This window comes from Peromyscus maniculatus, chromosome X (genome assembly GCF_049852395.1).
Source record: "Peromyscus maniculatus bairdii isolate BWxNUB_F1_BW_parent chromosome X, HU_Pman_BW_mat_3.1, whole genome shotgun sequence".
Taxonomy (NCBI): domain Eukaryota; kingdom Metazoa; phylum Chordata; class Mammalia; order Rodentia; family Cricetidae; genus Peromyscus; species Peromyscus maniculatus.
This window is the reverse complement of record NC_134875.1, coordinates 111826798-111853591: the sequence shown is the minus strand read 5'-3', so window position 1 is coordinate 111853591 and position 26794 is coordinate 111826798. Positions and strand designations below refer to the sequence as shown.

The 26794-nt window shown below is 37.0% G+C and overlaps 1 protein-coding gene across 5 annotated transcripts in view; it reads right to left on the bottom strand.

The window, feature by feature from the left end:
* Positions 1 to 26794, bottom strand: part of Bclaf3 (BCLAF1 and THRAP3 family member 3) — a 66768-nt gene that overhangs the window by 16081 nt on the left and 23893 nt on the right. For 4 of the 5 annotated variants that reach the window (XM_015992137.3, XM_015992139.3, XM_076562071.1 and 1 more), the window contains exons 3-11: positions 25730 to 26299; positions 24580 to 25224; positions 22906 to 23081; positions 21123 to 21237; positions 20234 to 20297; positions 18598 to 18713; positions 11634 to 11748; positions 10168 to 10263; positions 3726 to 3878 (exon numbers count right to left, since the gene is read on the bottom strand). In XM_015992137.3, the coding sequence (XP_015847623.1) occupies positions 3726 to 3878; positions 10168 to 10263; positions 11634 to 11748; positions 18598 to 18713; positions 20234 to 20297; positions 21123 to 21237; positions 22906 to 23081; positions 24580 to 25224; positions 25730 to 26299 (2050 nt within the window). The remainder of the gene's footprint in view (positions 1 to 3725; positions 3879 to 10167; positions 10264 to 11633; positions 11749 to 18597; positions 18714 to 20233; positions 20298 to 21122; positions 21238 to 22905; positions 23082 to 24579; positions 25225 to 25729; positions 26300 to 26794) is intronic. The other variant, XM_015992140.3, reaches the window with a different exon arrangement.

The window sequence follows — 26794 nt, the reverse complement described above, 5'->3', positions numbered from 1 at the left end:
AGGAGACACTGTGAGCAGCTGCCAGGAGAAGCAAGAAGTGAAAGTACCCATAAGCCCGAAGCCATGTGGCAATGCATAGACTAATAGACAGTTTGTAAGTAATATAAGCCTCTGTGTGTTTACTTGGGTCCAAGCGGCTGCAGGACTAGGAGGGACACAGGAAAACTTCCGACTACAGAGTGCTTGCTTAGCATATGTAAGTTCCACAGTTTTATCTCCAATACCACACACACCCACACTCACACAAAATGATGTAAATGGTACCTCACACTGAGGAGACCCATTTGTGAAAAAGTGTCCTTAATTTAAGGAAAATGGGAATCAACATAAGCAGAAACCAATAATTCTAGACTTCATTCTTTTTAGGGCATAAAGACTGAGGTAAAACAGACTGATGGGACAAGTTATCAATTTTCCCACATGAGATGTCGTTTTACAGTAACACATGCTAGAGGGACACCTTAAAGGTCTAGTTAGCCATCAGTACCTTAGTTTGGACCTGGCAGATAGAATAGCTGCCATGTCTCATTCCTTTCCCCAAAGATTAGGAAAATGGAGCTCACCTGTTAATAGTAAGCTAGCATGCTAATAGTAGAGTACCTAATTTCATGCTACACTCAGAGTTGAGCTTTGTTTAAATAAAACTCTATATAAGCTTAACTGAAGATTGCTTGCAGGTACAGACATTAGCCAAACTGGAATACACCAAATCAACATACATATAATACTAAGATATAGGAATTAGAGTCCAGCTTATGAAAAATAATATAGAAATCTATTATTTTGTAAGCCAATTAAAATGTTTTTTAAAAAGGAGTTATTCTACATAGCTGTATAATACTGCTCCTAGAAGCCACTGCTTATAAAGCAAAAATACCAGTGCCAGGTATGTGGTACTTCCTTACTAATTGTTGGCCAGAGAGGCCTCAGAGACTTCCACAACAATACAAGCTATTACTATTCCTCTTGACTACTTACCCAAACTAGATGATAAGATCTTATTGCTAAAGACAATACACACCTTGTTTACAAGATATAAGAAAGCAGGCTGTAATTGAGATGGATGCTTCCTTCTTGCTGGCTAGATTTGATAGTACTGGATGCTGCTATGCAGGCTGCTAGGGGAGTAATGGTCTTACCAGCTATTGTATGCTACAATGCTAACCAGTCAGGCAAGATGTATCCACTGATACAATAGTGGCACAACTGTTATGGGATAAAGTAAGTGTTCTTGGACTGGATTTAAAGCCAATTCCATAGGAGGGAATACAAGTCTAGTACTGTAAACCCTACCAAAACCCTATGGCGGGGAAGGTTATGGATCCAGGGGCAGGGCTTACTACTGTTTAGCTAAATTTAACATGGCATCAAACTGAAGTCCTAAATATTTACATTTAAACTTATAGACAAGTGATACTCCCAGATTTGATCAGAGCTTTTCTTTGTAGTGAATGACAGTAACAATGCTTCATATAAATAATGGTTGAGTACTCAGAATCAGGATATTCATTTATGCCAACCCCTCTGAGGCACAGGGAACATAGTAAGAGTATGTGGAAAGAATGTAAGAGCAAGATAATAGGAAAGACATGATAAAGCCATGTCAAAAATGATCTCACAGCAGCTTGCTTGCACTGAGCTTACACAAGACCAGGAGTGTCACTAGCCAATCACAGATCAGAGAAGGACTTATAGGACCCTACCCTCTGTGGTAGTTTGAATGAGAATGGCCCCCAAAAGCTCATGTAAGTTACCTCTGTAAGTTGGTAGAACTGTATAAGAAGCATTAGAAGGTGTGGGTTTGTTGTAAGAAGTATGCCACTGGGCATACATAGGCTTTGAACACACATCATTCCAAGTTAGCATTCTGTCTTGTGCTTATGGGTCAAGATGTGAGACCTTAGCTATTGCTCCAGTGCCATGCTTGTCTGCCTGCTGCCATGTTTCCTGCCATGATGGTCATGGACTCAAACCCTCTGAAACTGTAAGTCCCAAATTAACTCTTTCTTCTGTAAATGCCTTGGTGCTTTGTCACAGCATCAGAAAAATAACTAAGACACCCTACCAGCTGAACTATCAGTAACTGATGGATTCTGGGGAAGAGATGATGATTGCCTTCAGTTGTGAGATAAATGGTGAACCCATGAGGCTCCAATGGACAGTTGTAAAGCTGTGGCCACAGAGATAAGTCTTAGTTAAAATCAATGATCACAAGCAAAAACAAAAACAAAAAAGGCATGAATGTGAGAAAGGGGACCTATGGGAAAGGGGAGGGAATGTGGCAGGGATAGAAGAGAGATAAGAGAATGAGGAACCATAATAAATAGAATACAATGCCTACATATATGAAATTTCAAACAACAGTTAATCAATTTAAAATGTTTTATTTAGTCAGGCATGGTGGTGCATACCCTTAATTCCAGCATTCCCAGAGGTAGGCAGATCTCTCTGAGATCAAGGCCAGCCTGGTTTTGAGTTCCAGCACAGCCAGGACTACATAGAGAAGCCTTGTCTCGAAAAAAACAACAAAAAATTATTTTAAAAAGGAAATAGAGTCCAGAAGAACATGCCTAAATGAAAGAGTATTATTAGACAATGGAAAAGTAGTAAATACCAAACTTTTGGCCTCAAACTTGTGGTAATCCTCCAGCCTCCAATTCCAAGTGCTGAAATGATATTTACAACCCCAAGTGTGCTTGGATGACATCTAAAGCATCAGAGTAGCAGTGAAAGGCAACAGAAAACAGTCCTATGAGCCATACTTGTCTGGCCTCTAAAAAATTGCTATATTATAGGTCATTCAGAGTCTTTACTAAAGTTCATTTCAAAGGTTAACTAAATGACAGAAATGCTAAAATATAAAGTGCAAAGAGCTGTGTTGTATAACAATTCCCTCCAAGATTGAAATATGCCATCTTGCAGAGAAGATCCTTGAGCAGAAAGTAAACAATTCAAGATAGCTTCAGGAAGTCCTTGAAACTGACCAGATTCATGAGGCCCCTTCCTGTCAGAGTAAATAATAAAAGCTAAGACTCCCTCTCAGGTGGAAGAAAGCTGAGCTGCAAAGATGACTCTCAAATGGGAGTCAAGCTGCCAAGAAGACTCAAACAAGCTGAGTTCCATGGAAGACTCTCAGAGGAGAAAAGCTGCAAAGATGATTGAGACCAGAGCAACTGCCTGCAAGAGGCAGAAGCCAGCAGAGCTACCTGGAGGTTTAGACCAACTGAGGCACCTGGAAAAGCACTCTCCCACCTGCTGAGCTGCCTGCAGGCTGTGCAGTGTGCTCCAGGTTCCCAGGTTTGTGAACTGTCATTCATGCTTGGGTGGGCTTTGATGAAGCAGCTGTCTTTGAGTCATTTCTAATCCTGCAAGTAAGCCCAGTAAAACTCACTGGCTCACCTAGTGGGACTCTGGTGGTATCTGTCTTTAGTCTGTCAGAGGTTTCCTATCTGCGGTAGGTAGACACATATGTTACATCTCCCCAGGAAAAGTTTCGTCATACAACAAGCTGGCGTATTCAAATTGTTTCAGGTAGAATGGCTAAAAGTATTTTAAATTTAAATAGTTTCACACTTCTATCAGCATTAATCTTGAAGTTTTCACTCAATTACCATGTAATGTAAACATTTTAAAAATCTAGATTGTTTCTTAAACTAGATGAAAAACCCAATTATCTAACAAACATTTAAAGTTACTCAATATTTTTAAAAGGTTGTCAAACTAACCTTTTTTCTTCTCAGAAATCTGTTTCTGAATTTATTGGTAATAAATCCCCTTGGTCCAGCAAACCGTAAACGCTGGTATTTAGCCTGAATATAAAAGCTCTTCTGTACCAGATGTGACTTAAAATGGGGCTGGAATCTGCCACCCAAAAAGTTCTGTAAAGGATCCAAAAAAATTAAATGTTAAAAATACAGTTCCCCAATCTAATCTAATAGTATAACATACAGGAGAATAATATTCACAACAGCCCTTGATTCTAGGCACCACAGATATTTTAAAAATGCATTAATACCAGCGCTAAAGTATAATTTCTTCAAACTAGATACTAGTTTATTTTCTGCACTTTTAAAAAAAAAACAGCTTTGCTCTATAGAAAATAGTTTTTAGAAACGGTTAGTAATGAGCCTAGGGAGATGGCTCAGTCAGTCAAGAACCTGCTAAGCAAGCATGGGGACTCAAGTTCAGATCTCCAGTACCTGACTATAAATGCCAGGGATGGGGTGCGCTAGGGAGGTACTGATAGGCAGATCCCTGGAGTCTATTGGCAAGCCAGCCTATGTGAACTGTTGAGTTCCTGGTTCAATGAGACACTGTTTCAGAAAGGAAGGTGGATCTAGATTCATTCTTCTACATTTTGATGCTCAAGTTTCCCAATACCATTTGTTGTAAGCTATTGTTTTTCTGCAGTGTCTATTTTTGGTATCTTTTAGCATGAACTTATATTCAGGTCCTTTATTCCATTGATCTGTGTTTATTTTTTTACAAGTACCATGCTAGTTTTATTACTATGGATCTGTAGTACAGCCTGAAATTATATATGTTGATACCTCCTACACTATTCTTTTTGTTCAGTTGTTTTGGTTATCCTTGGGTCTTTTGTGCTTCTATATACATTTTAAGATTGTCTTTTCTACGTTTATGACAAATGTCCCAAGAATCTACAGATTGCCTTTGGAAGGCCAGTGATTTTCACACTACTGAATCTTCTGATCCATAAGCATGTGAGCTCTTTCTATGTTCTTGTGTCTTCCTCAACTGTTTCCAGCATTGTCTTAGAATTGTTTTTGTTTCTTTAGTTAAGTTTATTCTCAGGTATTCTGTGTGTGTGGTGTTCTGAATGAGATTTTATCGATTTCTTCAGTATGTCTGTCATTGGTATACAGGAAGGCTACTAAATTTTGCATATTAATTTTATACTCTGTCACCTCACCAAAGTGTTTTCTCAGTTCTACGAGGTTTATTTTGATGGAATATCTAGAGTAAAGACTGAATTTGCAAAAAGGACTCATTTGACTTTTCTTATGTGTATCCCTTTTATCTTACAGCTCTAGTGACAATTTTAAGCATTATACAGAATGGCAGTGGAGAGTGGACATCCTTGCCTTGTTCCTGATCTTAGTGGGAATGCTTTTTTTCTTCATTTAGGATGAAGCTGGCTAGGTTTGTGACATAAAACCTTTATCATGTTGAGGTATGTTCCCTCCATCTCTAACCTCTTCATGACTTATTTTTTTAGATTTGTTTTGCCTGAATGTGGATATGTGCACTACATGAATACAGTGCCAACAGAGGCCAGAAAATGGAACTGAATCCCCTGGAACTGGAGTTATGAATGTTTGTAAACTACCAGGTGCTGGAAACCAAACCTAAGTCTTCTCCAAGAGTAATGAGTGATCTTTGCTGAGCTATCTCTCCAGCAACACGAACCCCATGACTTTTATCATGAAGGGTTGCACTGGTCATGTGATTTCTATCTTTGCATTCATTTAGGCAGTGAATTACATTTATTGATTTCCATATTTTGAACTATCCCTGTATCACTGGAATGATGGCAACGTGACTAAGACAAACACATTTTTTATTTAATTCAGAAAATATGCAACTACTGATATATTTTATTTTACTTCTATGTACATCAGGTAGATTGAGCTTTATTTTTCTTTTATTTTTGTTGTTGCTGTCTTTGTCCAGTTTGGTATTAGGACAATACTGGCTTTGTAAAAAAGTTTAGAAGCATCCCTTTCTTTTCTACTTTATAAAATAATTTGAATGTACTGGTGTTAATTTTTTGGAAGTGCTGTGGATATCGCTCTATATAAATAAAACACTGATGGCCAGTGACCAGACAGGAAGTATAGGTAGGACAAGGAGAGAGGAGAATTGGGGAAACAGGAAGAAGGAGGGAGAGACACTGCAGCCGCCAGGACAAGCAACATGTAAAGTACCAGTAAGCCACGAGCAACATGGCAAGGTATAGATTTATAGAAATGGGTTAATTTAAGATATAAGAACAGTTAGCAAGAAGCCTGCCACGGCCATATAGTTTATAAGTGATATAAGCGTCTGAGTGATTATTTTATACGTGGATTGTGGGACTGTGGGGCTTGGTGGAACCTGGAGAGAAGCTCTCCAGCAACATGGAAGGTCTAATAGAATTTTTCAATTAAATCATCTGGCACTGGAAGATTTTGGTGTGAGAATTTTTATTACATTTTTTGTTTGTTTGTTTTTCAAGACAGAGTTTCTCTGTGTAGCCGTGGCTGTCCTGGACCTTGCTCTGTAGACCAGGCCAGCTTTGAACTCACAGAGCCCCACCTGCCTCAGCCTCCTAAGTGTTGGGGTTAAAGGCGTGCACCACCACCTCCCAGCTGGTTTGTCTTTTTAACATTATTTCACCTTGGTCTAATTTTGGTAGGTCATATGCATCTAGAAATTCATCCATTCCTTCTAGTAGAATATAGGTTTTCAAGGTATGTCCTTATGATTTTCATTTCATTGATACCTATTTTCATATCTCACTATTCATAACTAATTTTATTATTCTGAGTGTTCTCTTCCTTTGAGTTAATCTGGCAAAGGATTTATCAATCTTCTTTATTTTCTCAAAGAACAAATTCTTTGTCTCACTGATTCTTTGCATTTTTGTTTGTTCCTGTTTCATTAATTTCTACACTGATTTTAATTATTTCTTCCCTTCTACTATTTTGTCCAGTTTTTTTTTCCTGTTTTTTCCCCCAAGGTCTTTAGATGCATCATTAGTTGAGATCTCTCAATTTTTTTGATGTCTCATCCTGCACAAAAGTCAACTCCAATGGATCAAAGACCTCAATATAAGATCTGGTACCCTGAATCTGCTAAATGAGAAAGTAAAGAGTATACTTCAACATATAGGTCTAAGGGTTTTCAACATATATGCATAAAGATTTTCTGAATAAGACTAATAGCACAGGAAATAAGGCCAATGACTAATAACTGGGATCTGGTGAAACTAAAAAAACCTCTGCATAGTATGAGAAACCATTGAGTGAATAAAGAGGCAGCCCATAGAATGAGGGAAAATATTTGTCAGTTATGTATCTGATAAGAATTACTAACTAGAATATAGAAGGGACTCAAAAATCTAAATTCCATAAAAACAAACAACCCAAATGGGCTAAGGGACTCACTCAACAGAGGGTTCTCAAAAGAAGAAATACAGATAGCTAGAAAACACTTTTAAAAGTGTTCACTATACTTAGTCATCAGGGAAATATATTTTAAAACTATTTTAAGGGCTGGAAAGGGCTTAGCAGTTAAGGCTTCCAGAAGACCACAGTTCTATTCCCAGCATTCACACAGCAGCTCATAACTGCCTATAACTCCAGTTTCGGAATTTGACACCCTCTCTAGTCTCTACGAGCACTGTCTGCACATGGTATACAGACATACATGCATGGAAAGCACCCATACATGTAAATTTTTAAAAAATAAAGCTACTTTATGAGTCTATCTCCCCTGAGTCTGACTGGGTGTCATTAAAGATACAAAGGACAACAAACACTGGCATGGTTGTGGGTAAAGGGGACCATTTATACAACACCAGTGGAAGTTTACACTAGTGTACCCACTTTAAAAATCAGTCTGGAGTTTCTTTAAAAAAATTAGATTACCATATGACCCAGCTATACCACTCCAAAGAAATTTAAATCCTACTACAGAGACATTTGCACATCCATAATCATGGTACCTCTATTCACAATAGTTAGGAAACAGAATCAGCCTAGATATCCATTAACTGATGAATGGATAATCAAACTGTAGTATACATACACAATGGTATTTTATTCAGTTATGAAGAAAAATGAAAATTAGGAAAGTGCAGGGAAATGGATGAAACTAGAAAAAACGTATTCAAGGTAATCCAGGCCCAGAAAGATAATGCATGGTCTCTCTTATGTGCAGATTCTAGCCGCAACTCTTTATTTTATGTGTTTAACTTTGAATATCTATGGAATCCAGGAAGCCCAAGAGTGGACAGTGGACTTTGTTGCCTTAAGGGAGTAGGGACAGCAGCATACAGGCAAAATCAAAGTGGAGGGGGGTACTGGGAAGAAAACTGTTCAAACAGGGACTTTTAAACTTTGTGTTTTACATTAACATGAGATTTTAAAGATAAGCAAGAAAGAAAACATCACAGTTTAATAGTGACTGATGTGTTTTTGTGAAGAGTAGACAATGATGTACTGGCAGGTTTTTTAATGTCAACCAGACACAGACTAGGGTCGTCTGGAAGGATGGAACCTCAGCTGAAGAACTATATCCATCAGATGAGACTGTGGCATGTCTGTGGGGAATTTTCTTAATTAATGTTTGAAGTGGGAGGGTCCATCTCACTGTGTAGTGCTGCCCGTGAGCAGGTGGTTCTCAACTGTGTAAGAAGGTAGGCTAAGCAAACCATAGAAAGCAAGCCAATAAGTAACATTCCTCCACGGTCTCCGCTTCAGTTGCTGCCTTGGCTTCCCTTGATGATGACTGTAACCTGTGAGCCAAATAAACCCTTTCTACCCCAAAGATGATTTTGGTCAGTGCTTTTTCATAGCAACAGAAAAGGAAGCTAGGTCAACGTGACACTGTGGAAAGGAGTGGGGAGAAAGAACGTAAGAGCTGTAAGATAATGAGAAGGGCTGGGGAATGCCATTTTCTAAGCATGATACAACCAAGGCAATCATAAACTAGCACATCTAATAATAGTCAGCTACAGATGGGAAAGAAGAGCATAAGGCCCTATCACACACTATAGAAATGCACACTAATACACACTAAAGAAACTAACATTCTGGGAAAGGGGAGGCATAGTACCCAGTTATGTTGCCACTGATAAGCCCACCAGAGTATAATGGATAGTTTCAAACCCAAAGTCATACATATACCCCTAAACTCTGTGGGACACAAGACAAAAACACATTTATAAGAAAGTAGGGGGCAGACGGGTGGGAGTAAAAGACACAGTTGGGGCAAAAGTAACCTGAATGTATTATATATGCATCTAAAGTTGTCAAAGAAGAAAATTTATCAATAAAAGAAAAATAAAGTGGAGGACAACTAAGGAAGTCATCCAACGTCTACGGCTGGTCTCCAAATGCTTGTACATGTGCATCTGCATGCACAAACACATACACACACGAAGAGAAAAGATAAAAGAAGTTGAAATAAATTCTTGGTATTTATCATACTAAAAATATATCTTCAAAAGTTCTAATTAGCTAAGTTTATTTTTTTGATTTATGGTGATTATGACAAGTACAAGCGAAGGGGGAAAGATATTAAGTAAAAACACCTATAAATCAAAACCTTTAAACTTTATTCCTGGGACTGGGAAGATGGGATTTGCCACTCTTCCCAGAGGATCCAAGTTCAGTTCCCAGCACTCAAGTTGGGTAGCTCACAACTGCCTGCAACTCCAGTTCCAGGGTATCTAATACTTTCATCTGGCCTCCATGGGGGCCTGAACATATGTGCATACCCTTACAGACACTTAAATAACATACAATTTATTCACTTTTCTTTACCATAAAATAGCAAATATTAATTGTATGAATGATGAAAACTAAATTCTGCCTATATATTGTCCAGTATAGTAGACATAGAAGACTATAAATAGTTTCGGTTTTGATCTTATTTTGTACTGGAGGTGGGAAGAAGGCAGAATCTTTAGTTTTGTCAGACATAAACCAATCTTATGCAAACTTTCCCAGCAATTCTACAAACCTCCCTCCCGCCCTCCCTCCCTCCCTCCCTCATCTCATACTCTCCTTGGGGCTAGTTGCATTTCCAAGCAACCTCCTAGGACAGTTTGAGAAGTGACCCAGCCCACATGTTTACACATGGAATCTACTCTGCCCTACTAAGTCTTAAATCTTTGGTAATTTCTAGAAACAGCTACATTATTATTTGAAAAAAGGGTTCCCCTAGTAAAAATGAAATTCAAAGTCAAATTCTGATTAAACATCACTATTAAACTAGTAATCATTAAGTATACATTCTAGAAATATTCACAGAAACCAAAACACTAGTTTATAGTTATTGTTTAAAATACCACAAAAATAGCTTTTAATTTATTAATGCAACATTACTTCCAATATATAAGCTCATGGTCAGACATAAATGAAAAACAACACTCAGTACCTTGAAAGATCTTTTAGAGCCTCTTCTATTTTGATGATTTTCTTCAACTCTAAATATCTTCTGAGTAATGCCATCTTTTCTCTGCATAGCATAATTCTGAATAAAAAGTAATAATAAAAATGTGGGTTAATATACCTTAAGGGTTACTTTAAAAACTATTCTCACCAATTAAGACATATATTTGAAGATAAGACCCCGAATCAGGGAGCATGGAGCTTACATACTTCTTCTCTCATATGACCCATGCTAGTTTGTGAGGGGCCAGTTTCATTCATGCCTGTGAGAAGTGTGAAAAAAAACACTCTGTATAACACAATGATTAACTTCTGGAAAGTGGACTATAAATCTAATATTGACTCATGTATGCATCTTTGAAAGAAAGAAACCCATTGCCATTAGGACTTGGCAAAGGTTGTCTATTGTCCAAGAAAACCCACAAACTCTCCACACTGCTGGTAGACAAGTTAGCCTAACATAGACTTTAATCGACTGAAGGTGATATTCTTACAATAGCTTGGGAAGGCCCAGAAATAAGAGAAAGAACCACATTAGCAATCTAACTACAGAGAACCTGAATCCTCTAGCAGAAACAATTAAGATGGTATCCTTTCTCCAGTTTCCTATTTCTAAAATCAATAGTCTTATTACCTTCTACTTAATCCATCTCTGTGGAGTCTGGCCAGAGGGAGGATTGTACTAAGCAGTTGCTGACATGGCTCCTAATAATTTCCATCAATGATCCTTCTCTTTGTGGGCATGATCTAGTAGCTTGCTTCTTGTAATAACCGTATGGTCAAGTAATGGGATATTACTTCTAATATTATGTTACAAACTAACTGCCTCCCATCATTTAGTCATCACTTACAGAAGAGCTGTTGGTTATTACTTCATGATCTATTCTATAAGCAAATCTTTAAAATCGAGAGAGTAGTGGTTTTGTGGGGATGGAAACATGTAATAATTAAGCAGGCATGAGAGCTCTTACTGGGTAATGACAATATCCTATGCAGGCATGGTAGCATATGCCTGTAATCCCAGCATTCAGGGAGTGAAGGAAGATGGGTTACAAAGTGGAGGATTGCCTGGAGTGTACAGCAAGTTCCACTGCTTAGCCTGAGCAACCAAGTGAAATCCTGTCTTAAGTCCAACAACTGGACTACAGTGATGACTACAACACATCTTGAAGAATTACTAAAAATCACCAAATTATACACCTGAAATAAATTAACTTTATAGTGTGTAAGTCCTATTTTAATGAAGTTGTTACCAAAACATTTAAGAAAATTAGTGCTATAACAAATGAAATTTCTACTAAATCAAGAGAAGAGCTTTCTTCTGTCATAAATTCTTTTAAGCCTCAACACTGTTATAACACATAATAAAATTACAAGCACTTTGAAAAGTATGTATATATGTATATATATTTATAATGCACAAAAATGAAAAACTTGAAACTCCAATCTTACTATGTAAGGTTTCTGAATAAATTTTCTAAAATTTGATTTTATAAAATGTGGAGGCTTTTGAAATCCATCAGCACGAATAGTCTTCACCTTTGAAGAACTGGGACACTGATGATTCCTAATAAAGGGAAAGAAAGAATCTTGTTACTTTAATCAGTTAAAGAGAAAAAAAACTTGAGACACGTAACACAACAGTAAAATTTCAATGATCTGTCACTACTAAAATTATAAATGACAGTCATTAAGACTGATGTTTTCAACAAGCATTATTTAACTAAGCTGGAAGTTAGCAATAGAGGAAAAACAACATTCCTTGTACTAGGGGTCTCACTCTGAGATCCAAGGACAGGATTCCTGGAGGCTGTAGCTGATATATGTAAGTTTCCACCCCCTTAGGAAAAAGTATCACTGCCTCCCCCGCCCCTACTTCCTGAGATTCTTGGCAGAAGTATCAATGGCTTATGATCCAGCCCATTTTTCAGAGGTAAGGTAGGAGACTAGAACATGGTCACCTCACTGGCAAAACTGCAAAGGACAGGCTCCCAGCTCCTCACAATGTGAGGGATCTTAAGGTCACAACGGGCTCTCCCAGGTCTGCTTGGTAAGAAGATCCTGGAAGGCTCATTTCTATAGCTTTTGGCAATTCCTTTCCTTGTCATATCCCACATCTCCCCACAACACTCTTTCTTTTTTCTTTTCTTTCTTTCTTTTTTTTTTTTTTTATTTTTCGAGACAGGGTTTGTCTGTGTAGTTTTGGCACCTGTCCTGGATCTCGCTCTGTCGCCCAGGCTGGCCTCGAACTCACAGAGATCTACCTGGCTCTGCCTTCCAAGAGCTGGGATTAAAGGTGTGCACCACCACCACCTGGCTCCCGCAACACTCCTTAAGATCTTTCCTATGTCTTCTACAGGGCCTGTTCCTTAGGGAGCCAACTGCCTTGCTTCAGCCCCTCCCATGAACTTTGTAGGGGATAAAATTCAGTCTTCATGACTTCCCATGTCTTTTATGCCCTGGCTCTTTATGGCCTTACTACCTGCTTTCCTCCAACCTCCCAAACACACATACTGAACTTGAAATAATTAACCGTGTATATATAGTTCCCAGAACATACCATGATCTTTCCTGCTTCCATAACTTTGTACCTGCAATTCCTTCTGTGATCATTTTCTTCCACTTAGATTAACTTCAAAGTTTGGCTCCATTCATACCTTGTCCAAAAATTTCCTAAACTCCTCTGAGGTAGAATAGATAACCCTACTGTGACACATACAGCATTTAGAGGTCCTAACACCTATCTCTCCTATTTGTAGCCACTGCTAATACCTGTGTGTTTAATGGAATAAGCTTTGAATACCACCATGGATGGTTTATTTGTGGTCCCATCACTGACCCCAGAACCTGACACAAAATAAGACTTCAGGGTCTCTTAAATGGTCAGAAAACTGCTGCCCTGATAAAATGTTTGTGATGTAATACTAAGTCTAAATAGCAGTGTGTAACTGCAAAACTATACATTGAGGATAATTTCAGTACTTAAAAAGCACACATATATGCCTATAAAAAAGATAAACACCAAAAATAGACTAAATATTAGAAGTGCTCATTTCTATTTGGCAAAATTACAAATGCCTTATGTTTTAAAAATTCTCTTTGCAAAACATATCCAATAAAGAAATACAGGTTGAAAATCCCTAAAATGAAAATCTGAAATGCTCCAAAATCTGAAGCCTTCTGAGAACCAACATGAAGAAAAATTCTACACCTGACCATATAAGACAAGTCACAGTCAAAAAACAGGCACATTAAAATACTGTATAAAATTTCCTCCTGTATATGAATGAAAGAACATAAATGAATTTCATGTTTAGTTATGGGGCCCTTCTACCCACAGTAGCTGATTATATATGCAGGTACTCCAAATAATCTAAGATCTGAATCATTTCTGGTCACAAGCATTTCCAGTAAGTAACACTCCAACTGTAGTATCTAGAATACATCAAGAACTCTTAACATGTTACTATATTTTATTATTTTGTGTAGATGAGCCAAATCACACACGTGGAGGTCAAAGGAAAATATGTACGTCTCAGGTTGTCAAGTTTGGTAAAAGTACCTTTACCCACTGAACCCTCTCACTGGCCTGGAGAATAATAAAGAACTCTTTTTATCCAGGTGTGGTATCATGCCTTTAATCGCAGCACTTAGGAAGCAAAGTAGATTGGTCTCTCTGAGTTTGAGGCCAGCATGAGTTACATAGTGAGTTCTAGGCCAGCCAGGACTTCATAGTGAGACCCTGTCTGTCTCAAAACAAAAACAACCCTCCCAACTATTATACCTCAGCAATAAAGACTTTAATTTGATTATAAAAATGGGCAAAGGATTTGAAGAAAAATTTCTCCACATAAGACATATAAATGGCCAAAAAGCCTATGAAAAAATTTCATCATTAATCATTAGGGAAATGCAAAACAAACCCACAGTGAGATGCTATCTTATATTCACTAGAATAGAAAGGCTACAATAAAAAGACAGAATACTTGAGTGTTCCTAACAGCACTACTTATAAAAGGCAAAAGGTAGAAAACCCACAAATATCCATTAAAAAAACAAACAACCAAGTAAATAGAATATGGTATATCCAAAGACTATTCCAGCCTTAAAATGAAGTTTTTAAGGAAAGAAACATTGACATAAAACATGACATGAATGAAACTTAAGCATTATGAAAGTGAAATAAGCCATTAAATATGATTTTTTTCTATAATTCTTACAGCCCATTTTCTATCCTGCAGCTATAGTAATCCTTTTAAAATTTAAGAGATTATGTCTTTTCTTTAGTTAGAACCTTAAATGTTTCTAATTTCATTCACTGTAAAATAATCTTCTTGTCCTTCAAAGTGCTTCATGATTAGGCCTCATCTACTAACTTTTAACCTTTTGTATGCCTTGTATACTTTTACATATCTCTAAGTTTACGTAGGTGCAGGCACACATGTGCTACAGGGCATATATGAGAGTCAGATGATGACTTAGGGTATCCTTCTTCACCTTCCACCTTGCTGGGAACCAGGTCTCTTGTTTGTTCACTGTTGCTTTCAGGCTAGTCCACAAGCCTCCAGGTACCTGGTCTCTGCCTCCTGTCTCCCAGTAGGAGCACAATAGGATTATTCTGAGGACCTAAATCTAGGTAAGCCTTGTTCAGCAAGTGCTTTGCCCACTGAGCCATCTCCCCAGTCTCCCTCTCCTCTTTCTACTTTACTGTAACCCTACCAGACATAATTCTAGTCTTTAGCCAGGAAGAAACATGTTTTTGCCTTAACATTTTTGCATCTGGTTCTCTGTTTTGAAGTATTACACTCTCAGGTATGATGTAGCTGGCTGACTCCTTCAATCGATTCATATGCCCACTAAAATTGTAAAACCGTATCACACAAGTCACTCTTCCTGCTGAATTTCCATTTCTACCTTAGTTTTTAACCTACCATTCCACTGACATTTTCTTTCTCCTACCATTAAGTTCCAAGTGCCATTAAGTTCCAAGTGCCAAGAAGTCAAGAGCTTTGTGTCCCCAACACATAGAAATGTCACTTAACAACAAGGAAATTATTTATCTCCTGTATATGAAAAGACCTTTATGAAGTTCACCCTAGTTTAGTATAAACCATCTTTCCCCATAAGTTCCCTAGAGAAAAATAAGGTTTTGATAGTTTCATGTACTTTTGAAGTTCACTGATATAATTTTTAAGCTTCATATTTACACATAGCCCATACCTATATAACACATCTCAATTACATTGTAACTCTGGTTAGAAGAAGGAGAAATCATGTGTCAGAAGACTTGGAAGACATCGTAAGACCTGGAGACATCAAGGTAAGATATTGGTCATACTGAGGACCCAACAAGAACAGCAAGGTCGTGTACATTGTATGGAATGCCAAAGAATTAAGCTTGCTGGCAAAGGATCCCAAGACTTTAAGGAACAGTAATCCAGATAAAGATGCCTTACAGCTAAAGTATCATCGGCCCAGTCCACTGCTCTATAAAGTCTTTACGCACTCAACAAATAAGGCAATGAAATATAGTGGTGAAGAAACACAGATAACCTTCACATAACTTACAAGTTAATTGAGATTCCGTAGGAGGAAATCACTAAATCCTATGATTTTTTTTTGTTTGTTTTTCAAGACAGGGCTTCTCTATGTAGCTTTGTGCCTTTCCTGGAACTTACTCTGTAGACCAGGCTGGCCTGGAACTCACAGAGATCCGCCTGGCTCTGCCACCCAAGTGCTGGGATTAAAGGTGTGTGCCACCGCCACCCAGCCAATCCTATGATTTAAGACATTATGCTTTATCTGAATTTCTCTAGAAACATATTGGAATTTACTTAAGTAAAAATGAAACCAAACTTCATTTCTAAGATAAAAGGATAAATTTTACTTTAATAAGGAAATTGAACTGAGTCAAAGATGAGCAATTCTACATCATTTAAAAATTATAAATTTCATGTTTATTTGGACTGTGTGTTTGTATAGGTGTATATATTCATGTGTAAATGTGTGCATGCCCCTGCTATGATACACATGTGCAGGTCAGAGAACTACATGTGGGATTCAGCTTTTTTCTTCCACATGGGTTCCAGAGCCTTGACAACAGGCACCTTTACACACTGAGCAATCTCCCTAGATCTGGTATCATTTAAAAAAGTAAAAGCAAAAAAAAAAACCAAAAAACCAAAAAAAACCACAAAGAACTCCACAGGTATGGACAACTGAACCTCTCATGCATTGCTGGTAGAGTGTAAAATGATGTAGTCACTTTGGAAAACAGTTTGGCAATAACCACCTAACTCCTCAATTCTACATGTGCGTATATAGTTAATAAAAATGAAGACATGACCACACAAAAACTTGCACACAAAATGTTCACAACACTATTTATTCACAATAACCAAAAAGTGGAAACAAATCCAAAGTCCATCAACTGATAAATGGATAAACAACATGTGACACATCCATACAATGGAGCATTATTTAGCCATAAAAGAAATCTTTGTGTTATAGCATGGATAAACTTTTAATACATGCTACATAAAATAAGAAGTCACAAAAAGCCAAACATTATATTACTGCATTTATATGAAATGTTGAGAATAGCCAATCCACAGACTATGTAACAGTGGTTGCCAGGGAAGGGAAAAAGAAAAAATGATGGGTGGGGTTCCACAGCTGAATACACTGTTTCTTTCTGGAGTGACAAAATATTTTTGAGATAAGTGGTTCTTATACAACTCGGTGAATATAATAAAAACAACTCAAACGCTTACTTATAAAGGGTGAATTTTATGGCAAAGAATACTGAAATTTTTAAAAAATTCTCATGTTTCATGCTACAACATTGTCCTCAAAGCTAACATTAACAAGATTAACACTAGCCAGCTACATTTTACTTAATCCTGATCACTATTATGCGCTAAGCATAGTTCTCACTCCTATTTCACAGATGAGGAAACAGAGGCTAGGTAGCCTACCCCAAATCATTTACAAAGCAAGGATTCTTAGAGCTGGGCACTGAACCCAAGTAGAATGCCAGCATTCAAGCTCTAATCATCTCAAAGGGTAAAGATATACCCAGGAGCATTTATGATATAGTTATCATCATAAATGTTCAATAAATCTATTTCTTGGTACACTGTGTTTCTAAAGCTTTTTCAGCCAAAAAACCCCACAATAGACAGCTTGTTACTTGAAACACAGTAATACCATGTGTTAAGCATATCATATTATGAAATTGGTGACTTTTGCCCAACAAAGGACAAAATTTTTATATATTCCAATTGTTTTATATGCCAAACCACATAGTTTCACTATCTTTTAATCAGTCCCAAACTTACTATCACAATCAAGTCCAGTTAAAACAAGCTCCACATATTTTGACTAAGGCTAGTTAGGTTTGGAGTTGATTTAAAAATCTAGTCAAATATTTAAATGTTTTAAGAGTTGATACTAAGGATCATGGAAAAACAATTAGCACTATCTCTTTCTATTCATATCCCTGCTTCTGAAGAGATTCAAACTGATTAAGGACTCTTGCCCAAACTAGAAATTATCTCATTCAATTACTCCTCAGAATTATATGGTGTCACATAGTTGCCATAGGTTCCACCAGTTCTCAGAACTAGAGGTAGACTGGGGCCAATTTAGATGACTAAAGACCCCTGCAAAGAGGTGTGAGGTTGAATACAAAAACGTGATATGATGATGATGATCTCTTTGCTATACATGGCATAACTTAAGACACCAGTGACATAATAGTATAGCACCCCTGAAGAATAACCTGGTCTTATCATTATAGTATGGAGAGATTCCTAAAGATTGATGAAATCTGTTGACAAACAGTTTGTAAATGGGCAGAGTCAATGGGATTCAAACTGAGGTCTCCCTCTGCTGTTCTTTTTTCTTTTTTGGTCTTGTTTTGTTTCTGAGACAGGATTGCCTCTGCCTCCAGAGCGCTAGGATTGATGGTGTGCCCCACCACTCCTGGCTTCTTCCACCTCTTCTATTACACATGCCTACTTCATAGATCCAAGAAGAGTTCCCAAAGAGAATTGTACTGACCTCAGAATTTTGTAGTCATTCAAACTAAGACAGAATCTAAGGGTCCACACCTATTAAGAGTTTCAATCTGCTTGAGCTGAACAGTCTATAAAGTCCTGGCTCCTGCTAATACTCAAACAGCTATTATACTCTTCTCTAGAATTACAAAGACCTCAAATATTCACCCACTCCATTGTTTTTGATGTTTAAATCTAACTTCATGTGATAACCAATGAACAACTGAAATACTTTAATAAACATAAAATGGATCTGAAGACTCAAATTCCTAGACTAACGTTAATCACACAAAAATGTAAAAACTGCTGAAACCAAAAGCTCCCTGAGAGCAGGCTATTTTTCATTTACTGATTACCTCTCTGTAGGACTAGCCATGTGAAAAATGTTCTCATCTTCATTCTGTAACCGCTCTTTTCTCCTCCTTTCAATGTCATGTCGTAGGTCATTTGGATCTATTACTTTGACCAGAGTCTGAGGGATTTTGACAGAATACAAACCGTTCACATTACTGTTAGTTGCACAGAGACCATTTCTAACAAGAACCTTAATTAAAAGTCCCTAATTATTTTATACTCATCCTGCTAATGGTAGTATAAACTAATATATTTTGAGACACAATTGATGTTAGAAAAGTTCAACTGACATTAGAAAAGTTCTTAATATTGAACCAGGAATCCTACTTCTGGGATTCTATTCAAAAGAAAAGGCTGCCTCTTTAAAACTATTTAAAACAACAAAAAGGAAACAACTTAAATGTAAAAATAATTTAAAGGGAAGAAAAGAATGATCCAGCAAGTTATGGTAAATAAATCAAATCAAAACAAATGGTTATAGCCATTAAAATTAATAAATGATATATGGAATATGGAAAACATTTACTGAAAAAAATTCAAAATTTAAAAACTCCAATTGTAAAAGGCCATGGGGGGAATTTAGAACTTTTACATAAAAGAGATATTGTGGATTATGAAAAAAGCATATTGAATTGCATCTGATAGACTGTTAAAATGTACCATGTTATACAACAGGAATTATGGATTTTTTAAGACTTCAAATTTTCTGTAAGTTGACTACAAAGATAGTTAAATTTTCTCACAGTATCATTCAATAAAGTAAGCTATCTGTATTAATAAAAACTTTGTAAGTAAAAAAATTACTTATACAGTCTATCAAAAATACATTAAAATCTCTTCACTACAGAAACAGTCTCAAAGGAAAAATTAACAATTCATTTAGAATTTGACATGCTTTTAAAGATTTGTCTTACAACCTGGTTAGTCATAACAGTCTTCCTAATCAGTAAAGTAAGAGAAGGTGGGAAGGGGAGGTGTTGGGTAGGAGCCACATACATGACAATGGAGAAATTTAGTATTATTTTCATTATTTTGCTAGTTTATATTCCACAGAATCATTCTTAAATTCTATAGCAAACAGCAGGGTAGCACCAAATGCTACAGGTTCCTTTGCATTTCTTTCACATACAATTAAAAATATATTCCATGTGCCAGATTTGAAAAAATGGTTACCAATCGTATTTTCTATAAACTTTACACTGAAGAGTCTGGGGATGAGTATTAAATGTAATTATTTTTTAATTTTTTTTAAAAAAAAATTTGAGACAGGGTTTCTCTGTGTAACAGCCCTGGCTGTCCTGGAACTAGCTTTGTACACCAGGTTGGCCTCGAACTCAAGAGATCCACCTGCCTCTGCCTCCCAAGTGCTTGGCATTAAAGGTGGGCCATGACCGCCCTTAAATGTGATTTTTAAATCAACTTTTCGAAGTTGTTATCCTTAATAATCTCAAAGAAAATTTTTGTCTTTTTTTTGGTATTTTCACTCCACCCTGGACTGCAATCAGTCACTTGGAGACTACACCTTTTCAATTTTAGATTCCTGGATATCAGCCTTTCTTCATACACCTTTAACTCCTTTCTGGACCCCATCACAAACCCTTTTCCTGCTACTATATCAATATAATTGTATTCACTTACCTTATCTGGTTCGTATACCATAGTCGGTTTATTCTGAAGATCAGCCAAAGACATATCTATTCTCCTAAAATAATAAAAGCAAATAATTAAATAATTATGCTAATTATCCTATGCACTGATACCTTGATTGTTTTATTACAGAATAGAATTTGGAATAAAAACAGTAGGTCTTGAAGAAAGCAAAAGAAGCCTACTGTTGGCAGGTTTTCATTTATTTTGTTTGTTTATTTGTTTTCTAATGAAGCCCTGGCTGTTCTGAAACTTATTGCCTTCAACTCAGAGATCTGCCTCCCTCTGTCTCCCAAGTATTGGGATTAATGTCATATGCCACCATGCTAGGTTTTCACCTGTATGGAGACCTACTAGGTCATACATATCCTATGAACCACACTATAGGGAAGTTTTGGTGCTTCTCTAATTACTAGTAACTGTGACCTCAAACTGTATTTTGGTGATACACAACATTATAAGATTGATTCAATTTAGTATTCCAGTTATGCTAAGACAAATGCCAGCAGAAGGCATTCTTTCTTCCTCAGACCTCAAAACAATCATTTGTGATCACTTAAAGTAACTGATTTCAATGGCTTAACCAATCTTCCAATGTTAACTTCAGTAGGCAACTAATATAGACACAGCAGAATCAAAGGTAGGTAAATATTTTAAAAGTCCCAACGATCAAACAGTGTTAGTCAATGACGTTAATGCAACCTACTTCATCGATGTGTACTGGTCCAGTAACTGCTTATACTGATCTTGCTTTTTATGTACAAAGTACACCCCTAGAGTCTATACCACACCCAGGAACACAAGCTTAGCTGGACCTTTCCCAATCTATTCTGAGGTTTATTTTCATGAGGTAAGTGGAAAGACAGTAATTAATCATTACCTGTGAAATTCTGGATCTGAATTCAAATTCATTTGATTGACATCTGCACCATGTCTGTTATGTATTCTTGAGAAACGCTCATTTAAAGTAACATCAGATGCTGCAAAACAACTTGCTGGAAAAGGAAACAAATAGCTCCATGTCAACGTGAAACTGACTGCCATTAAAACGATTCTATACAGCTCAAGATCAAGAAGGGGCCAAATTGTTCTCCTTTGAAAAGAAACAGGACCCAAACTTCATTTGCATATTAACTTGTACTGCTCAGATGCTTTCCTAAACCCAAACAAGAGTTTTAAAAAACTTGACTTATGAACTGAAAGATTTTCTTCCTATCTGCCATGTTTGCTTTCTTGTATAGAAGAATGACACTGTCAAAGTGAGAATCATTCTCCACTGGAAGAGCACACTCTATCCAGAATGTAAGAAAGACACTCCACAATTCAACAACAGTGAAAATTATATCAACTAACAATTTAACCAAAATAATCTCTGAACAAATGCTGAACGTTCTGTTTAAATACCATAGGGTGCTTTCCAACATCATTTCACTTTTACATTAACTTCAATTCATAGACATTCTAAAATTAGCTATGCTGCAAGCTCTTAATAGTACAGAAAGGAGAATACACTTAATTGGTCCCAATGTTATGCAAGCAATCTTCTCTCCTAATTCACTAGTCTTGTTCTAGAACACTCTGTTCTTCTGTAAAATACTACCATACTTTCTGAAAACTATACTTTCTTTGGGAAAAGGGGTTGGAGCTGAGAGTATGAACTGTTCCTGACAAACTGTATACTTTATTTTTTATTCATATTTTCTCAAGTTTGGGGGGATCAAACTCAGGGTCTTGCACAGTCTCAGAAAACTGCTTTAATACTGAACTAAACCCTCAGCCCCAAACTACCTCATTCAAAATATACACACCTTCACTTAAGGGATAGCAGATAAAATAGTTTTAAAAAGTATTATTTATGTGTATTGAGTGTTTTGCCTGTATGTATGTGCACCATGTGCAGAGTCCAAAAGAAGACTAGAACTGGAGTTAAAGAAGTCTGTAAGCAGCCACGTGGGTGCTGGGAATCTGCAGCCTCTTTAAGAGCAGCTAGTACTCTTAACTGCTGAGATATCTCTTCAGCCCAATAATTATTTTAAAAATATGTGTCATGAAGGTAAAGATTAAAGCAAATAAAATTTTGACAGTCTTGAAAATCTGTTGTTTAGAATATCTACAATTTATGCAACACTACTAGGGAAAGTTGTTTTACATCACTGCTTTTCTAATTAGTGAAAAATTATCAAAAGCAAAACTTTACTGCAAATCTTTAAAGCCCTAATGAACTCTTTGATGTCACAAAGAATGAAATCTTCCACTGATCACACAGCAACAAGCTTATGGCACAAAGTCCTAGGAAGGCCCTGGGGGAGGGTTGTGATATCATAAAATAACCTAACTTCTAGATTATCTGGGATTTATATGTGTTTTTGTTGTTTCTTCCTTTGTTAGGCTCTCAATATGCCTGTTGTTTGGATCAGGCTGATCTTTTACTAACTAATGAGTTGTACTCCACTAGCATTTGAAGCAGAAAGTTATTGAAAATACATAAAAAAAACAACTAGGCTTGAATGAATGTCTGGTACTCTTTCCAAAAGATTTCCTAACTTAGACCTACTTAAAAGGAAATATTAATTACAATTAAACTACATCAAAGATATTTATACCTTGTAAAAATTGGTACATTATTTTTGTGCTACATATAATGTTTGGTAAACTATACCAACCTTTAACTTCATGGATTAGTGCTATAATTTCCTGAGCAAATTCTTCTGTAGGTTTGTTTTCAGGATTCTGAGGTGAGTCAAGATGCTGAAATACTGGATGAAAACTGTCATTTTTCCTGCCAACAGCAACCAAATCATGTGATAGCTGTCTTTCTGCAGAATATCCAGAAGTAGACCTAAAATAATTTGAGATGTTTAATTAAATTTGAAACTGTTTAGCTAAGGATGGAATTTGTTAAAAATTAAGATACCTAAACATTAAAAATATTTTTATTTTTCTGTCATAACTTAGGCACTAAATTACATGCTATAAAACTAAGCATGAGTGGAAGATAAGTATAGATAAATGGTCCTAAACTCTTTTCAAATAATAAGTCTAAGTGAATTTTTCCTTCAAACACATGTCATTAAAGTCACCTAATATACAAGAAATAATCAGACTATTTTTCTACTTCAATATTGTCAAAATATTGTAAACAACCACTTTGAACCACTACCATATTTTCCATACTTTAAAAGTTGTTATCAAACCTAAAAACTTGGCTTTATGAAAATTCTCTCTCACTGTAAGTAAGGAGAACCTTAGAATAGTGTTTTGAAACTAAATTTATTAAGATATTAACTGTGGGCCATCAGGATGGCTCACCAGGTAAAAGAACCTGCCATGCAAGCCTGATGACCTGAGTTTGATCCCTAGAACTCATGGTAGAAGGAAAGAAACAACTCCCCAAAATTGTCCTCTGCCTGCCATGTGCATACCTGCCATGGTCATACCTGCCATGGCACATGTGTGCCAGTATTCACACACACACACACACACACACACACACACACACACACACACACACGCATGCACACACGCACACTCGCACGCACTCACGCGCACACACACACACACACACACACACACACACACACATTATAGCCTCATTCCCTCTATTCTATCTTGGAGAATAATCTAATCAGTTAAATTTAGTCATGTTGCAACCACAGTAAGAATCACATCAAGTCATCTGTCTCCTGGGATCCCAAAAAGACATAAGGATTTAAGCTCCATTTCTTCTTTCAAAACCTAACTTTTATCTTTTATAAAATAAGGACCTGCTAAGATCCCTTCCTGCTAAAAGATTCTATGAATGTCAAAAGCAACAAGGAACAGCCTGAGAAGCTGCATAAAGAATAGATACTGGCCTGTGGTGGTGGCACACGCCTTTAATCCCAGCACTTGGGAGGCAGAGGCAGACTGATTTCTGTGAGATTGAGGTCAGCCTGGTCTACAAAGAGTGTTTTAGGACAGCCAGAGCTACATAGTGAGACCTTGTCCCAAAACAAACAAACAAAAAGAATAGAAGCTGAACTCTCTTTAGCCTATGCCTGGATTTAAAAAAAAAAAAAATCTGGCAGTATAAAAGCACCTAACTTCATAAAGAGAAACAAGTCCCTGAAATGCCCTAAATCCAAGAATTATCTGCAGATATGATATAGGAACCAGAAGACACTAGATCACCACCTATTACTAAACTACAGAATTTGTCTTCATTACAGGACTTTGGGGGAAAATCTTGGTAATCTCGTGAACACTCAATGTACTCTAACCAACAGTACAAATCCCATCTTGAAGCAGCAAATTAAAGTGGAAAAAAAATCAATTAATAAACACTTAGAAGTTAATACCTAAATGTGTCCATCTTGTTCATGTCTACTTGAACAGTAAGTGATTTTTTCTTGACAAATGAGTAGCGTTTCTCTTCATGTTTTAGGCTTGCATCAAGTTGTTTACTAGAAGAGGTACTCTCTTTTCTGCAATCATTTATTTTTTTCTTCCATGTGTCGTTGCAAGGCCCCAAATCAGCTTCTGTTATATTTGTTTTAGTATAGGAAACGCCGTCTTTCTTGTAGAGTTGAAAAGGCCCATTGACTTGCTCATTCTCATTCTCTCTTCCTCTTGTAGCACTGAAACAATCTGACTCTCTATTTCCAGGAACTTTTAGAGAACTGTATTTTCTGTCTTCTGCCTTCAAGTACTTCGGAAATCTCCCATCGGGGAAGTCCTGCTCGCTGTCTGAGAGCTTATGATGTTTGTGACGGTAATCATAAGATACTCTGGTTGCTGAACTTATCTCTGGGTATTCTCTCTCGGTGTATCTATAGCTTTGTGATCCGAAGCTCCACTCTTCATTCTTCTCTTGGAAAGGTACAAAAGAATGCTCAGGCTTCCACTTTGAGATTCTGGTTGGCTCTCTATTTTCATACCTTGCCACATCCATAGGTCTTTTTGATGTGTAGCCATACTTTCTGAAATCATGATCCTCTGGGTACCTGTGTTGACATAAAGAAGTTTATATTGACAATACACAGCAGTAAACATTTCAATGTGTAGAATATTGAGCAGTCTGGCCTTAAAATGCAGCATGCAATGACAAGATAACCTATAGGACCTCATGCCAACTCATAAAGGCACATAAAGAGTAACATCTTTTAAAAACATTCTCACTTTAGCTGGGCATGGTGGCATATAACTTTAATCCAAGCACCCTGGAGGTAAAGGCATATCTCTGAGTTCAAGATTAGCCTGGTCTACAGAATGAGTTCCAGGACAGCAAGGGCTACACAGGGAAACCCTGTCTCCAACCAAAAAAGAAAAGAAAAAAAAGAGAAGAGAAAAGAAAAACACATTCTAGTTATCAGTATGAATTATCTGAAAAAGAAATATTCTTCTCTTTTGAGACAAAAAAAAAAAGGTGATCATAGTCAACATAAAAGTAACAGACTCTTTTACTTGAGGCCTTATGCCAAACTCCCCAGGCTTAATGATTCCCTGTACCTCTTCTGAAAATGGTTCCTCGCATCAAAGTCTTCTGAGCTTCTTCTGGGTGACTGAGGGTAGCTTTCTTCTTGGACCCTTTGGTGTCTTGATTCATCTTCATGCCATGTCTCTTCAAATCTACAGGAATCTGCCAGTGCCATCTGAGATGGCTTCCCTCCCCTCCCACTTCCTCTAACTCTGTGCTCATCTGGAATATACCTTCCTTGCATTTTGGGGGGATAACAATCTCTTTCGTGCTCTGTGTAGGTTGATGCACTTTCTGAGTATGTGAGCATATACTGAGATCTTCTATCATCATCCCCTCTTCCAGGGAAATATTCTTGGTGAGGCTTATATGTGTCAAATTTTTCTACAGACTTTACATTTGGTGAAGGTGATCTATTTTCATAAGACCGATAATATGGCTTCACACGAGGGGGAATCCTTGGTTTATTCTGTCCATGTTTCTCATCGTCCATTCTCCAAGGAAATGGTCTTTTTGAATCGTTTCTATAATCAGGGTCATAGTGCCCATGGAAATGTCTTTCCTCATAGTATTCAAAATTTCTAGATTGTGGTGACAAAGACCTATGTAAACAAGCACAGAAAAGTTTAGTTCACTTTAAGACATTTAACTGTTTGTTTTAATGTAACCTACCTAAAATACTGACCTTTCCTAGAATTCCACTAACATACTCAAGGTAAATATAGAAATCTGTTACAGATGTACCTGTAATTTATACAGTGGGTTGAGGAGATCTAATGACTCTTTTGTCCCACCTGACAACCATACTCTCTTCATCCAAACTAATATATTCAATGAGCACATTCAACTCGGTTAAACATACCTGTCATATTGGAGGGGGACCAGACCAGGTACATAATACAATCTTTTTTGAGAGACTACTGATAGCAAAGTTCTAACAAAAGTAGATGTAGCAACTCCAAAAAGCCAATGAGGAAAAGCTTACATCAAGTTCAATAGCCAAGTGAGAAGCAAGCATGAATGAAATAAGAACAAACATGTCAAAGAATATCAAGAAAACTGAATGTGACCTCTGAAATTGCATTTTAAGACAATAA